The sequence below is a fragment of the Alosa sapidissima genome, chromosome 17, assembly GCF_018492685.1.
Source record: "Alosa sapidissima isolate fAloSap1 chromosome 17, fAloSap1.pri, whole genome shotgun sequence".
NCBI classification, from domain to species: Eukaryota; Metazoa; Chordata; class Actinopteri; order Clupeiformes; family Clupeidae; genus Alosa; species Alosa sapidissima.
Window position 1 is genome coordinate 17,472,846 of NC_055973.1, and position 16,424 is coordinate 17,489,269.

The 16,424-nt window shown below is 41.2% G+C and overlaps 2 protein-coding genes across 3 annotated transcripts in view; one reads left to right on the forward strand and one right to left on the reverse strand.

Moving 5' to 3' along the window:
- Nucleotides 1–5,201: 5,201 nt before the first annotated feature.
- On the reverse strand, nt 5,202–7,379 carry lsm5 (LSM5 homolog, U6 small nuclear RNA and mRNA degradation associated). The gene is made up of 5 exons (XM_042067195.1): nt 7,062–7,379; nt 6,092–6,187; nt 5,909–5,936; nt 5,739–5,811; nt 5,202–5,484 (listed from the first exon to the last, which is right to left on the reverse strand). The coding sequence occupies exons 1-5, from the start codon at nt 7,105–7,107 to the stop codon at nt 5,452–5,454; spliced, it is 276 nt and encodes a 91-aa protein (XP_041923129.1). The 5' UTR covers nt 7,108–7,379; the 3' UTR covers nt 5,202–5,451.
- A 241-nt stretch (nt 7,380–7,620) lies between these two features.
- The window catches only part of avl9 (AVL9 homolog (S. cerevisiase)), a 17,584-nt gene continuing 8,780 nt past the window's right edge, over nt 7,621–16,424 (forward strand). The window contains exons 1-10 of one of the 2 annotated variants that reach the window (XM_042067191.1): nt 7,621–7,850; nt 10,243–10,363; nt 12,299–12,384; nt 12,483–12,554; nt 13,843–13,932; nt 14,103–14,169; nt 15,625–15,665; nt 15,847–15,885; nt 16,109–16,178; nt 16,372–16,424. The exon at nt 16,372–16,424 is cut by the window's right edge and continues 450 nt beyond it. In XM_042067191.1, the coding sequence (XP_041923125.1) occupies nt 7,767–7,850; nt 10,243–10,363; nt 12,299–12,384; nt 12,483–12,554; nt 13,843–13,932; nt 14,103–14,169; nt 15,625–15,665; nt 15,847–15,885; nt 16,109–16,178; nt 16,372–16,424 (723 nt within the window). In that variant the 5' untranslated portion in view covers nt 7,621–7,766. Of the gene's footprint in view, nt 7,851–8,936; nt 9,946–10,242; nt 10,364–12,298; nt 12,385–12,482; nt 12,555–13,842; nt 13,933–14,102; nt 14,170–15,624; nt 15,666–15,846; nt 15,886–16,108; nt 16,179–16,371 lie in introns of those variants that run through there. The other variant, XM_042067192.1, reaches the window with a different exon arrangement.

The window sequence follows — 16,424 nt, forward strand, 5'->3', positions numbered from 1 at the left end:
GAAGCGTGCCATGTACCAGGAGCTGGTGGAGGAGTGTAGGAGCCAAGGCTGGAGGACTTACTGTGAACCCCTGGAGGTGGGATGCCGAGGATTTGCAGGGCGGTCCCTCTGCAAAGTCCTCACCATGCTGGGCCTCACCGGTGAGGCAAAGAGGAAGGCCATCAGATCTGCAACTGAAGCCGCAGAAAGAGCCACAAGATGGCTTTGGATCAAGAGGGCTGATCCGTGGAAGAATGCTGCTGGGACACAGGCCGGAGTCTGATCAACTCTGGTCGGGTCGCCTGGGCGAGGGTGTCTGATGTTGAAAGACCCGAAACACCCAGTGACCCCAGGTTACATCACTGATGATGTGTCCCAGCGCATCAGCAAGATGTATCTTTCAATCAAAAGGTCTGTTCTCTTCATACTCCCATGTCGTGTAAATGACAAATAAAGTGTCTATCTATCTATCTATCTATCTATCTATCTATCTATCTGTCTATCTATCTATCTGTCTGTCGGCCCAAGGTGTGGGTGTTATTGTTTATCAAAGTGTTGGCTAAGGGGTTGCCTGGGTCCCCGGGCATGCACTGGCCCACACACTAACTGATCTGACTGAGTGTTGGCTGAATGTCAGCTGTGCTTGAACATTACTTGATAACAAAACACAAATCCAGAGCTACTACTTTAAAGCACAAGTCATCTTTATTAAAAATTCTAACAAACAACTTTGAAAATTCAAAAATCATAAAGCAAAGAAGGATTTTTACATGTACAATTTTATGTAAAACAATTTACATCTTTTATCTAAAACAAAACAAATAAAAAGGTCTAAGATACATACATACATACATGTACAATGATTCAAAGACATAAATGATTCTACATAATAATAATAATAATAATAATAATCATAATAACAATAACAATAACGATATGCTTAATTATAGCACCTTTCATTCACAGAATGCAGCTCAAAGTGATTCACATTTGGAACATTTGTCATAGGTGTCACGGGACAGTGGCTTGGTGTCACAGGACAGTAGCAAACTGTCTCAGGACAGTGTCTAGGTGTCACAGGACAGTCATCGGTGTCACGGGACAGTGTCTGGGTGTTACAGGACAGTCATGGGTGTCACGGGACAGTGTCTGGGTGTCTCGGGACAGTGTCTGAGTGTTACAGGACAGTCATGGGTGTCACGGGACAGTGTCTAGGTGTCACAGGACAGTCATAGGTGTCACAGGACAGTGTCTGGGTGTTACAGGACAGTCATGGGTGTCACGGGACAGTGTCTGGGTGTCTCGGGACAGTGTCTGGGTGTCTCGGGACAGTGTCTGAGTGTTACAGGACAGTCATGGGTGTCACGGGACAGTGTCTAGGTGTCACAGGACAGTCATAGGTGTCACGGGACAGTGTCTAGGTGTCACAGGACAGTCATGGGTGTCACGGGACAGTGTCTAGGTGTCACAGGACAGTCATAGGTGTCTCGGGACAGTGTCTGGGTGTTACAGGACAGTCATGGGTGTCACGGGACAGTGTCTAACTGTCTCGGGACAGTGTCTGGGTGTTACAGGACAGTGGCTAACTGTCCCGGGACAGTGTCTGGGTGTCACAGGACAGTCATAGGTGTCACAGGACAGTGTCTGGGTGTTACAGGACAGTGTCTGGGTGTCACGGGACAGTGTCTGAGTGTTGCAGGACAGTCATGGGTGTCACAGGACAGTGGCTAACTGTCCCGGGACAGTGTCTGGGTGTCTCGGGACAGTGTCTAACTGTCTCGGGACACTACTCAGGACAGTACTAACAGGACAGGACATTTTTTGCTGTTACTGCTACTGATCTACTTCCTGAATTTTTGGTCATTGATACCCGGGACACCGAACCACCGGGGTACATGAAATTTGGTGGGTATGTAGCCCCACTAGACTTTTACGGAAAATGTTCATTTCGTTGGTCTCAAGGGCCCACATCAACCTGGCTCATAATCACTCATTTGTGATTTGCACCCCCACCCCCCCGGTAAAAAATGAAAATGCAATATTATTCTGCTTTAATCGCCCCTATCTTCAGTTAAGATGTTCAGAACTGCACCAAATTTTATGTGTATGATTGACCTGGCATTCTCTGGGGGTATGCCAAGTTTCGAAGAATTTCATCCATGGGGGGGTCTAAAAAAATTAGGTTATGTGTATATTTAGTGACTGTACACTCATTGGCCTGTAAATGGCGGTGCACACATACACATGCACACACACAGGCACCCACATACTATCGGTATTAGAACGGACGATACATAATTACAAATTCAGTAGGATTAAAAGAAAGCCAAAATAAATATTCATCATCATCATCATCATGGCTGCATTTTCAGTATTGGCGATAAGTAGTTGTTTGTCCACTAGATGGCGCATCGTTGCAGTGAGACGTAATTTTGTTGGAAGTTAAACGTGGGTTGGAAAAACAATGGACGCTTCCTACAAGGACTGTAATTTACCGCAGCGAACATCTAATAAGGATAGGACGATGTTCACATGAAGTGTAATTCCCATTTCTTCTTGAAGCCGAAATAAATCTGAGGATGTTTATCGGACATGCTTGGTTTTTACTGCAGGTACGTTAATCTTGTAATATCAATAAGGACCTAGGTAATGTTACCATTAGCGTTGGTTGAGTGATGGAGGCCCATTTGACTGATTGCATTTGTAGAAAACTATAAATGCGGTTATACCAAGAAAATTGATAGCAGCACTGTTTGTATCTTTCGACTGTCATTTATTGCACGTGCTACAAAATCATTCTGTGCAATGGAAGATTTACCAACGTTACACCGGTCTGATACAGTTTTGCCTATACATGTGTGAGACTGAGACGCCTGTTTATTTTGTTTTAAGTGCGTGAGGGTGTGAGAGGGGAATCGATGTGCTTTGATTCCAGCTTGGTAGTTGTAGTCTGTGAAATTAAAAAGCACGTGTGTGTGACGTATCCAAACAATGACACCTTCATTTCATTATGGCTGCTTTAGCAACACATCTTAAGCTACTGTGTAGTGGGTCCCATTTAGAAGTGGCTACTTCATTCGCGCTTTCCTTGACTCATGGAGCTGCGTGAATGTTATTACAACTTTTCGCCAAGATATGGCAGTTTAAGTCCGCTTGATACTGTAAGGAGTAAGCCATTGGTTTCCAAAGGAGATTTTATTTGTGTCGCCAGCATAGCCTATTGACAATTTATGTTGTAAATAGGCCTACCTTATAATCCTACCTGTAGCGTAGGGAAGCTAACAGCTTTCTATTAGGATCTAGTTTGTTAGTTACCGTTTTGTCATAACTCCCTGATGCATTTTTGCATTTAGAATAGCCAGAGCGTGTATATCTCAATCGGAAAATTAAACAATATCGGGTGCCTATGGACTAGGCTGGGTGAACCCAGCCTGATCTGCCCGCTATTTATTTATTTATTTTTTAAATTAATTTGTGCATTGACAATAAAGTATTACATGAACTAAAGATGACTAAAATCTTATGTAGAAGAAGAAACATTCACAAAAAATCCATCCATCCAAAAATGACCTTTGTTTTTGATAGCTGTTGAAAACGGCATGGAACTGGCAGAGATGTTTTTGTTTATAAATACATAAAAATAAATAAATAAATAAATAACATTATGCTGATACCTTTTGCTTTTCCCAAATACAATTGTAGAATACTATTCTTCAATCTATTCACCTTTTCAGCACCAGTAGGCTACTTTCTGTGCAGCCGCACACACACACTCAGGCATGCCAAACAAGCATACACAAAAGTTTCAAGAGTGGGGGATGGAGTAAAATATGGAGACAAATTGAAGTGTGATTTATTTTCGCGGAACGGATGTACAGGACTGAGTGGCGGTCATATTTTGTACCGCTATGCGGTACATCTAGTTTGTTTTTTGTATTAGTTCAGGCTGTGAGAGGGCCATCCGTGGTTTGCCTGTTTGTTTGTACCTTATATTCTTTTGTTTGTTAATTTTGCCTGTTACTCAACTACCCATTCCTATGACACCTTAATTTTGCCTGTTACTCAACTACCCATTCCTATGACACCCATTCCTAGTACACAGTGGTGTACTGTGTTGCCTGTACTATTATAGATTATTTCCAAGACACATTTATCTTAAGGTAGACAATAAAATGACATGGCAGGTCAAGGAAAGCATCAAGAAAAGCAAAGATAATTTTTGACATAGGCAACAAGGGTGGAGGTGTTTTTACACTTTTCAGACACTCAAAGTTTGAAAACTATGGATATTGTTTTAGAACCAACAACCTTTCTACATTATCTGGGGGTTTTGTGTGCAAAAAGTGGAATGAATTGTCAAAAAATTAGAAGAAAATGTGAAAATCACTTTTCAGACATAAGATATAATCACTTATTTTAAAACATACAGATAAAAACACTAAAGATGGATCATGAACATTTGAAGACAAAATATCTTGTTCCTTAAGACTCTATTTTAGCAAAATATGCAAAAAAATCAATTTTTACATGAAAATCCAGCGGGACCCTATTTCCAAACACAGCTGTACTAACTGCGGTCATTTTTAGTGTCTAGCCTATAACATCAAATAAATCAATTGTCATCAGATGTTGTATGGTGTGCACTTCCATAGTGGCATATTTGCACGCACAACACAATTAAAGCGCATTGGAGATCCAAAATGTTTGTAGAGGCGGAGCTCCACCTGTAAGATATATGACAGAATCCTACACGTGAGGTAACTTTCAAGACAATCGAAACTCGTTTTTCAAGACAATTGATTAGTCAGTGGGCGGTAGATTACACGATTTGAGCTATAACTTAGCACATAACGCGACCAGGTTTTAGTTACCGAGACCGGTAACTAAAAACTTAATGCTGTTATTGTTAAAGTATTACTCTAGTTCATATGAATGGCCATGAACACACCGAATACTGTAACAACGACATGAATGTCACTTTCAGAGCGATTCCCCCCCCCAGACCGATTTATCAACATGAGGAGAGACTTTCCTTGTTGTTGATCAGTGTGGATGCTTGTGGAGTCATATTGTCATAGTCACAGTTAGGCTTATAGTGACTGTTCCTGGTGTGAACAGCCCTTAATTCATATTGTGGGAAATGATCAAGCAAGCCCCTTCTTGTAAAAAGATTGAGAATAATACCTATATGAAACCAGGGCAAGTAAAAACAATCAGTCTAGTTCCACATTGGGCACAAATGAATTTATTCATAACAAAACCAAGACTCTCAGCGGTGAAAGGAGCCTCTCCATCATCTGACACATAATCCAGCCTATTTACAAATTATGAATCAGTCCAAATTAAAATTCCAAGGCTCCACTAGAAAAAAATTACAAATGACAAAAATACAACATAAATGAAAATAAAAACAAGTATAAATGAATGAGGGAAAGCAAGTACAATTTCTTTAAAAAAAAAAAAAGGCGCACATCAAACGTCTGGGCCTTCACCTCCTGGAATAAGCTACAAAATGAAAAATAATCAGTATTGAAAAAGGCCAACACACAGACATTTACGTTACGTTTACATTACATTTACCGAAGCGACTTACATGTTAAGTATTATATTGCAAGGTCATTATTATTGTCCCAACTCGGGGTTAAGTGCACAACGGTGGAAGCTGGGAATTGAACCCACAACTTTTCAGGCTACAGCATCCTTAACCACTATACATTGTAAAATAATGAAACTTTGATTTACATATTTTTCAAACGTACCATTGTAATGTTGTTGCCATTTAGCAGAATCTGGTCCAGTTTGGTTATCCTCCTACCTTCTGGTGTGATCTCACTGAGGAAAAGATGGTTGTAATTTGAAACAAGTCATATAAAAGGGACATTTATTTTCTGTTTTATGACTGCAAATGTAATCTATAAATTATACTTACAATTCTGTAACATCCTCCAGCACCATGTCTAAGAGTGATTGTCAAGGAACATTTTGGAAGTATTGTAACAGCAATTGTAACAGATTCTGTTTTATCTTTGCCCTACTCAAGTGCCTACCTACCTGCAAGTCAATCTCCATTCAAAACATCCATACATAAAATGCAAATTACATAAAAGGATACTGACAAAATCATCAAAACCCAATAAGGTGCCGACAATCTCTTTGTCATTCTTCATGACGATGTGAATTCTGGAACCAATACATTTGTCCACAAGTTCTGTTGAGACAAGAGAAAATGAAAATACCTATCGTGTTCTCTGCTTGGTGTAATGGACTGTCTGATGAAGCTTGAGATTTTTTATTTATTTGCATTGCTGGTTACTTTTGCTTCAGCCTTTGAACATATGATTGCCGCTGCTCCATATAGCTAGGGGGTTGTGTAGCAATGTGATTGGGGTGGGTATTAGATAACATGGCACAGTCAAGCCATCCAAACTTGGGATAATCCTCCCCTTGCCTGAACATGAACATATTTGTTCCTACCCGAGCTGAGCTCTATCTTCATGAAGGCCCAGTATAAAGTATATAATATCATGTTACAAAGCATGGCACTTATAGACTCAGTGCATAATTTACTCTGCATTTACTTTATATTCTTATCTTCAAATCATAGCTCTACAACTTATTGGCCTAGGTATATAGGTATAAAAAACCGTTATTTATACAGCTCAAAGCGTGTTGCGTGTCCTGTAGCTCAACTTTACAAAGCCTGACAAATGCGACGTTAGTAGCTCTTCGGCGAGCTGCAAGTTAGGCTGTATTCATTGGTTGGATTCACTTGAAGTAAATGGCAAACATTTACATTTTCACGCTTATTTCATTTGGATGAAGTACTCTAGACTAGAAGTTCACGTCAATGCGCAGCTTCATAGGCTGCAATCAAAGAGTCTTCGCCGCACACCTAACGTTATCGGTATCTCACATTGGTTTCGCTAACTTTGCTAGCTAACCGGGGGCTCTGAGAACACTATTCTCAATAACTTGCTTTACACCAGAATAACATAGAAGTTTGACGGAGCTGTTTAACTCTTCATACGAACATATAGCAAGCCATTTCCCCTCGATTCACGGAGGAAAGCAAAGAAACGTACCCAGTGGAAGCAGTTGAGAAGGATTTGTTGCAGGTGTTGCCGCCATGATGGAAAGTGTTCAAGACTGTATAATCAATCAAAGATCTAACTCTGTCGAACGGTAGGGATACTAAACGGTAACTGATATAATCGATTCAAAGGCGGAAACTCTCTGTAGGCCGACTGTAGATCTGATAAATGTTTTCAAGATAACCAGAGAAAATTGGGGTCAAAAATAACAACCCGTCTCCTTTACCACTGAAGTAGTCTGAACATTTAGTGCTGATCAGACAGGGGATCAATCTGACAGGGAAAGGTGACAGTCTGACATTGCCTGTACACGGTTCGATTTCTTTGGCTTCTCAAGGCTATGCCTTCAGTATTATACTACATTAACAATACACCAGAGAATCCGTAAACGCTATTACACAATTCATACACAATTAATGACACAATACACTATTAATCAGTTCAGTATTTTCCCTTAGTTGCAAGCCTTGCATTGCACATCATGTTCGAAGGATGGCGCTGCACAGAAGAGAAAAATAATGGGTGACGTCATGCAAACCCCATCAGTCACACGAAGCGGAAGCGCAAACCTGCTTCTTGTGACTGCGAGCTTGAAAACAGCCATCATCGAGTCTCGCAGAGGACTGTCACTGTTTTCTGTGCACACTTGGTAGTTTACTGAATAACAACATAAAGACAGCTAACGTAACAAGGGCCATGGAATCACATGGCAAGGATGAGCTGAAAGGGCCCGTGCTACATATCGTGGTGGTTGGATTTCATCACAAGAAGGGTTGTCAGGTATGGGTTACGTTAGACTCGCGGCATGTCACTAGGCTCATCATTAGCTTGTCTACAGTAGGTAGCTGACTTTAAAACTTTTGTTCAGATTATCAAAATTGAGTATAAGGGTGTTAATTTTACGCTGTTGTTGGAAAAGAGTTTGGCCATGTTGTGTAACACCATCGTTAAAATGAAAAAGTAAACAAATAGCAATCCATAGAACTAGCGACTGCTATGTTGGTTGGTTAGCAGTTTGGGGAATGAATGATACCATAAGATGATAATCTGGATCTATGTACAATGTTATGCATCCTTCAAAATAGCGTACTTCCTTGGTGTTTGTCGAGTTTGGTTTTTAGTGGGGTAAACATTAAACTTCAGCAACTGGTTTTAGTGGTGTTACATTCTGGCATGTAATTGAGATCACGTGGGTTTTGCAACAGTGCAGGATGGAAATACAGCTATTACAGTCCTCTATCACATAATTGAATAAATTGTCCATTGATGGAAATATTTCAAACCCTAATTTACTCCATATCACACAGTAACCAGGGATGGTGGTCCGTCGCTCTTTCGCCCTTTGGCAAGATTTGCACTCTGGATTATGTAATGGAAGAAATATATCACTAGCCATTCATTGTAAATACAAGTCATGACAGCGTAACTACAAGGAACCAAGAGCAGTGAAGTTACTTGTTATTAACGAGACTGGCCCTAGCACTACAGTTACAGTCATGTATCGGTAAACACGCAGCTTATCAAATGTAGACATTGATCAACGTGTCTATCGTGACGTTGCTCATAATATTTATCAGGCTAATTCGTGCAACTAGTTTGTCTAGAAACTGACTTAAACATCCACTGTAAACTTTATTGTAGCGACGCAGTAAGAAGGCAGCTCATTAGTAAACGTGTGTATTGTAAAGTTCAGTAATGCTCCACTGTAGAATCAACCCATCAAGAGGAGATGCCTGGGCCTGGACATTGTCATAGGCATAGACATTTGACTTTTCATTATTGGGAAGCTACAAATGCATGCAATTTTAGGATAAATATATATAGAATTGTGTGAGTGTGTGTGTGTGTGTGTGTGTGTGTGTGTGTGAGAGAGAGAGAGAGAGAGAGAGAGAGAGAGAGAGAGAGAATGATAGTGTTCTCAGCTGTTATTTGCCATCTGTGCCTTTCTTTTGTAAATGGGTCTTAGGCTAGGTTTGCACTGGGTGTGTTTTAGGTTTGGTCATGGGGGGCAGCACAGCTGTTGGCCACTTACCTTAATAAAGGTAGGCTACTAAGTCCTGTCCTGGAGATGGTCTGACCCCCTGCTGATCATCTACACCCTCTATTGTATGTGATTAGACCTGCTGAGTGGAGGGACTGCATTGTTTAATCTGGCCTCGTTTCAGAAAGGGAGAGAGATAGAGGGAGAGGGAGGTATTAGCTTCCACCTGATAGGGGTTACAGGCCTCCCTCAGAGTATCAAGAGATTAGGTTTGTCTCCCGGTTAGACTCTTCTCCCTCCCGATCCTTTTCAATCTAACAGTCTGTATCTATTCCATTTTTTCGGCCTGTTTTGCTCACTCTACCACTTTCTTTTATCAATCCTCTCTATCTCTCTCTCTCTCTCTCTCGCTATCTCGCTATCTGAGGTAGAGTTTAGGCTCAGGCCAGCATGGTCTTTCTATTACTCCAGCTGATCAACCGTACAGGCCACTAGACTCTGTCTTTGGTACACGGGTGTATATTCATATTTCCTATCAGAGGCAGCAAAAGACGCACAGTTCACACACACACATCATACATCCTGTACGTGTGTGTGTGTTTGTGTGTGTGAGACAGAGAGCCAATCCCAACTCATGTATTATTGACATCTGTCCAGTGGTCTCTTTCAGAAGAGGTCAAAATAAAAAGAATCCAAGTGCAATGTGAGGCAGCAGCTCTAACGTTCTTGCATTGTTGATACCTGTCTGTAGACTACTGTCTATAAAGTGGGAGTGAGTGAGTGAGTGAGTTAGTGACCAAACCTGTCCTGAGATGTTTTCCATTTAGTGAGTGATAAGTCCCCGATGTCTATGATGGCCAACACATTGGAAACTGGACACCTCATCTATAATAGGTTGTTGAGCTTTATTGTGTTGGCCACAAACAACCTTATTTTAGCATTATTTTACTCTCACTTAAGAGCCATCAAAATGAGCATCTTCATAGTTCAGTGTGAATTGTTCACCTTCAAAGTAGTGAATAAAATAATTAAAAACTTAAGAACCTTACTAACATGTGATTGTGAACTGCAAAAAGGCATTCTGATCTATGTTTCTTTCTTTAACCAATCCACACATAGTAACAGGACAAGCTATTCAAAAATATCCATGCATTGCTAGAACCTCTCTCGTTGTGATTTTGTTTTGGCCAGGTGGAGTATTCGTATCCTCCCATCATCCCTGATGAGGGCCATGACAGCAGTCTCCTTCCCGAGGAGTGGAAGTACCTCCCCTTCCTCTGCCTTCCGGATGGGGCACACAACTTCCAAGAAGGTGAGTTTGGACCAGAGTCAGAGGAAAAATAGAAGATTAGTAGATTAGGTCATCTGTGAATGTGTGTGTTTTTTTTTTTTTTTTTCATCTGAAAGCCTAGACTATTTAACAGACATCAGGCTATTTATATAAATAGTGGTTTTCAAGTAACTGTTGACTGTAGATTACTCAGAACCTCCACACTGCTACTTGCTCATGGTGCTTCCTCTGTTCCTGGATGTGTCAGAGAATATTCACTCCAATGCCACAAGTCTCTGTATGTTTGACTTCATCGGTCTACGTTGAAGCTCACCAAAAGCTTGGTATTTGGGAGAGGCGGGTTTAAATGATGGATGTTGCATGTCAGTTTGAGGGTATATGGTCATGTGACAGACAAACACACCTGTCACTCTCCCATAGCACCTGTTAGCATTTTAGCATGCTTTTATTAGTGCCAACTGTGTTGTTGTTTTTGTTGTTGATCCTTGCAAGTCTTGCATAGATAGTGTGCTGGTTTAAAACCAAAACATATTGTTGTTTCTGGTTGTTTTAATAGACTGTTCTATGGTGAAACATGACAAGATGATGGCTATATTAAGAGGTGTCCTCTCAGTTGTTTAATAACTAAAAGGAACAAAGCTGTAGGCTAGGTCCCATGATGAGGAGATAGCTTAGCAGAGAAGCTCTCTGCTGTGAGTGATGCATTGAGCTGTGGGCAGGCTGAGGAACTAGAATCTAAAAAAACATGAGTTTCTCACAAGACTAAATAAGGATGCAGGAATTTGTGGCTTTGAGGACAGAGGCCTATTCACTCATGAATGAAGTAGAAGGTTCTCTACCACTCTGCCCACACACGCTGTAGAAGATGTTAGTTGAACTTATTGATGTATAGGAGCATGGTTTTACACACATAGGTTATATGCACTCAGTAGTGGTTCCTGAGTGATGCTGCCTCTTGTGCAAGGTCTTCCTAACTGTGTTCTGACCTCAGCTGTCCCTGTGTCATGGGTTTGTTTTCCCTACTGAAATCAAGACTCTGTTCAGTGATTTGGAAAAAGATGGAAATGAAAACATGAGTGAATGAGCACACATGAAACACTCCAAAGTACATTTGCCCATTTCCCTGACATCTGAGTCTCCTCTCTTCTACTGACTATCTTGTTTGTTACTGTTTTATTTTTTATCACTAATTTATTTTATTTTAAAGGTTGTATCAGCGATTTCAGGCCCAAAAAAGGCCCAAACATAAATGACCACATTCGTCTAATCTTTCCTAACGATCCGCTAGCTGGCTGCCCCATAAGCAGGACGTCAGTAAAACGCGTCTCTGGAGGCAGCCTAGGCTCCGAGATCTGTACACAAAAACAATTGCTACCAACAAGTGTTGGCAACCACTCAAAGGCAAAATAAAGTGTTCCAACCAATAACTGACGAGATGCACATTTAGGAGAGTTTCAATTGCACGGGAGGCAGGGGGAAGGAGTAGCCAGCTAGCTCTCTGTTTTGTTTGAACATCAACAGAAGTGATGTTACCCCACAATCGCTGATACAACCTTTAATTGTCTGCCTTACAATCTGTGTTTTTACCATTTTTTAAAAAAATGTCTTCCTGGTGCTGTACTGTGTCAGGACAGCAGCTGTTGGATCTGTGTGTAACAGAATCTTCCTTTCAGAGATTTTCTTTTGTTGTTGACACTCACATGTTGGCCCGAAAGGTGTTCACTGACCAATCTAGTCTGATTGGTTAACAACATAGTTTGACCTACAGTATGTGCTCCTGACTCCTAAACACCGATCCTTTTCCTTTAAGCTGTTTTGAGTCATGCTTTTGTTGATGCCATAAAGGTCAAACAAGAAACTCAAGTTTAATGACCTGACTAAAGTTCTCTTTTGAGCTTAGTTGTCTTATTGTTATGGTGCTGAATGATACATTCCACTGGGTTTTGTTTGTTTCAGACACCGTTTACTTTCATTTACCACCCCTGGATGGAGAGATGAAATGTGTCTATGGTGTTTCCTGTTACAGACAGATAGAGGCCAAGGTAAATGTGCTATACAGCACAACTCTTAAGAGGTACTAGTATTTCAATTCCATTCACATGTTCATGTTCCATTCTTAAAAAGCTCCCTCTTGTTCCAGGCTCTTAAGGTGCGGCTGGCAGATGTTACCAGGGAAACGGTGCAGAAGAGTGTGTGTGTCCTCAGTCGAGTGGTGAGTCAGCTGACAGACAGCCTTATGACAATTGGTCTCTCTGTACGTGTGCATGTGTGCATGTGTGCATGTGTGTGTGTTGTGTGTGTTTGTGTGCGTGCGTGTGTGTGTGTGTGTGCGCGTGCGCGCGTGTGTGTGTGCATGCGTGCATGCATGCGTGAGAGGGTTCAGACCACACAGATAGAAGTAATGTGTGGTTTGTGTAGCTACCTAGCCATTTTTATATTTATAATTTTCATTCATAATAAAGGCTTTTTTTTTAGTTTAGGCCTGTGAATCATCACAGGTCACCATGCTGTGGCAGGTGCCTTTAAGCTCTCATGGCCATGTCCTTCACAACAAATCCCATGCTTGTTGGTAATAAATAAATAAAAAATACTGTAGATGTCAGTCAAACTAATAATCTTCATGAATCACTTTCAGTTTTGAGTTTAGGGAAGATTTAACAACATATATTCAGGGTGTTTCAAAGACATATTAATGTATGGGTGTACTATGCACGGCTGTTTGCATCTGCTAAATATAGAAAAAAGTCAGCTTATTAACAGCTTAATAACACTGTATTACAACTTTGTTCTCTGCCATTTTATGGAGCTAATTGAAAGATCTCATCTTATTCCACAAATATGAAGTTGCTTGTCGTGAAATACCGGCCAGGCTGTTTTTGAATGAGTTTATCGGGACATGAATGCGAGAAAAGTCTCGTCCAGAAGGAATGCTCAAAATGTACAGTGAAGGAACAGCTGCCATGGGAGAGCACTGGGAACTGAGGGGAGTGGTTGAGAGATCTGTTTGAGGGATCCTGTTGCTTGCAAGTTGCTGAGTTTTCAGCTCAAGTTCTGGTTTTGTGTTCCCTTACTCACACGTGCCTTCCTCAAATGTAGATCAATATGTTTATGTCATGGTATTTAGCAGAGGCTTTTGCATAAAGCGACTTACAATGCATAGCCCCTGGAAGTACGTTGACAACCCTACTTTACCTGTTTTCCCTGATTTTTCCACTAATTTATTAGTAAATATGGTGTGTTAAACTGTTTGGCATGGTATATGAGGGAGAAACTACCTGCACATCAAAAGTTCCCCATCAGGAAGCATGTTGAAGGGAGCATTATGGTCAGGGCTGAGTCACTGTGTGTGTGGTTACTGAGTGTATCCATGTGTGTAAAGTGGGATGTGGTGCATGGACAATAGCGATTATCAGCAACATTATCAACAACATGTTAGCCACTACGACATCATCTTTTTACAGGGAAGTCACTGTTGTATTGTTCCTCTCTCTCTCTCCCAGCCTTTGTATGGCCTCCTCCAGGCCAAGTTACAGCTTATTACTCACGCTTACTTCGAGGAAAAAGATTTCTCCCAGATATCCATTTTAAAGGTATGCATATACTGTACATATCTTACTACTGTTGTTGTTGTGGTGATGGATTTTTACCAAGTAAAAAACTTGTTTTACTACTAAGTATTTTCTACTCTGCATCTCTCTCTCTCTTGCACTCCCTCACTCACACTCTCACTCTCCCTCTCTCTCTGTCTCTGTCTGTGCAGGAACTGTATGAACACATGAATGGCTCTTTACGAGGCTCGTCTCTGGATGGATCACAGGTGTACTTGGGTAAATCTATTTTACCGTCCTCATTTGACACAAAACACCATCACACAACAATCCATGAGAGCCTGGGGAGGAGAGCCTGTTAACTGCTGGTAGACCATTTAAGAGCTGTGTTAAAGTCATAAAGGAGTTACTCTCAGTTGCTCTTAGCTATGAACAACTAAATGAGCGATAAAGATCTTTACCTGCAATTGGGTCCTTGCCAGGGTGCTATGTGAGATTTGGTTGAGGGTGGGGGTTGCCAGAAAGGGCAGAGAGTCTGCAGGTCAGGGTTTCAGGGCCAGAGGCGTTTGTTATAAAACATTCAGGGGGAAGGACGAGGTGAGCAGGTGCTGCTGGGTGGCTTTTATGTGTGTGCACAGTCTGCCATCACTCTAACAGCACAATTGACAAGTGTTGAGAAGGGTTCAGACATTTAAGCCCCTGTCTCTGTTTAATTGTTGCAGGGCTTAAAGTGGCTAGGGCTAAAAGCACCGTGCCTGAATTCAGGCGTGAGCTGGTATGCTTAAAGGAGAATTCCGGTGTGATATTGACCTAAAGTGTATCGAAACATGATACCGAGTGTGAACGTATGTCTCATAGCCCATCTCGGGTTGTCCCCTGCACTCCAAAATCTGGCGCTAGTTAGCCGATGCTACCAACATCTTTTTCAATAGTGGTGCTTCGGCATCGGGCTAGCCATGCAAATAAATCACTGTTTTACACCCATTTACGAGGCTCAATGTATCTCCACACTTCATTGGTAGACTTCCGAGGGCCCTGACATTTAAAACGAGACATTGAGAACTTTGAAAAAGCACTGGTAGTTTACTTACAAGACGATTTATACAGACAGTATCTTCACGAAGTTTAGCGTTTGCAGCCATCTTGAATTTAGTCACGATAAGTCGAGCAACGAGTAAGAATGAACAGCTATGATAAGGGATCAGATTCCAAAAATAATTCAGTGGAAATGCATGGATTCCAGTTTCTTCCAGTAGCAGCAACTGGAATCCATGCATTTCCACTGATTTTGGAGTGCAGGGGACAAGTCGAGATGGGCTATGAGACATACGTTCACACTCGGTATCATGTTTCAATACACTTTAGGTCAATATCACACCGGAATTCTCCTTTAAGATTTGAAAATAGAGACTACAGTATATATGACGTCCTCATAAATGTCTGATAACTTCAGGCACAGACATTTTTATTGCTTTAAGACCTGTTGTTGTCTGTAAAAGCCTGCAAGTTCTCATTGTAAATTCTCAGTGTTATAACAGTAATTAACCTTGATACATCATGTCTAAAACAATGGCACATTTGTCCCTTGATTAGCAAAGCTAAGCTAGTTATTGGAAAGGAAACAAAAAACACATCTCATCATTCAGTTAGATTAAGAAGTTTAGAAGCACAGGTTTGACAGTTCTGTCAGGTGAAATAATCTCATGTCTGTTCTCCCCCCCCATGTTGCTACAGGACTGTCTCCAAGAGATTTAATATTGCACTTTCGACACAAGGTAATCCTCACATTTCTTCAAACCCATGCTTCTGCTTCATCCCTGACAGAGTTTTTTTTTTTTTTTTTCTGCCACAAAGTACTTTACAGTCGTGCAACCGGTGGTTCAGTCCAGGGCTTTCTGAGTTTTGTTAATTCCACCAGAGTCTCTGTAATGCCCTTTCTCTTCCTCTGTACCCCAGGTCCTCATTCTCTTTAAACTTATTCTCCTAGAGAAGAAGGTAAGACCTCCTAGTTATATGTATACACTTGAGTTTGATGTATTACTTCAAGAATATTCCTTATGATGTTTTTGCCGTGTAGAATTAGATTCCTTTTGGAATGCGCTTGATAGAAATCTTTCCTTTTTCTAAAAGAAAGCAATTACCAGGCTCTGAATTAGTGCAGATTTCTCATGGAGTTCAATCAGGCTGGTAATTAATGACTTATTATCTCATCCTGTAGGTCCTGTTCTATGTGTCTCCAGTGAACAGACTTGTTGGCGCCCTAATGACTGTGTTGTCCCTTTTCCCGGGTAAGCTGCTAGACACTCTGTAATAAAGATGGCACAGCAGACCAAATAGCCAAAAAATTAATGATTGTGGTGGGATTACATTAATGTCTGTAGCTTGGAGAAGATTTGTTCTTATTTTAAAGTGGAGGAAAGGAAACGGTAATGTGCTTTTTTTCCTCAATCACAGTCTGTGCTCCTTTGTGTTTTCCTTTAGGCATGATTGAGCATGGCCTGGCCGACTCCTCCCACTACAGGCCAAAGAGCAGC

What these genes read in the sequence shown, in the direction of transcription:
- lsm5 (XM_042067195.1), bottom strand. Translation starts at nt 7,107, where the DNA reads ATGGCGGCAACACCTGCAACAAATCCTTCTCAACTGCTTCCACTGG. An exon ending in TTCTCAACTGCTTCCACTGG is followed by an intron (nt 6,188 to 7,061) that starts GTACGTTTCTTT and finishes TTGTCTCAACAG; the next exon opens with AACTTGTGGACAAATGTATT. An exon ending in GGGTTTTGATGATTTTGTCA is followed by an intron (nt 5,937 to 6,091) that starts GTATCCTTTTAT and finishes AATCACTCTTAG; the next exon opens with ACATGGTGCTGGAGGATGTT.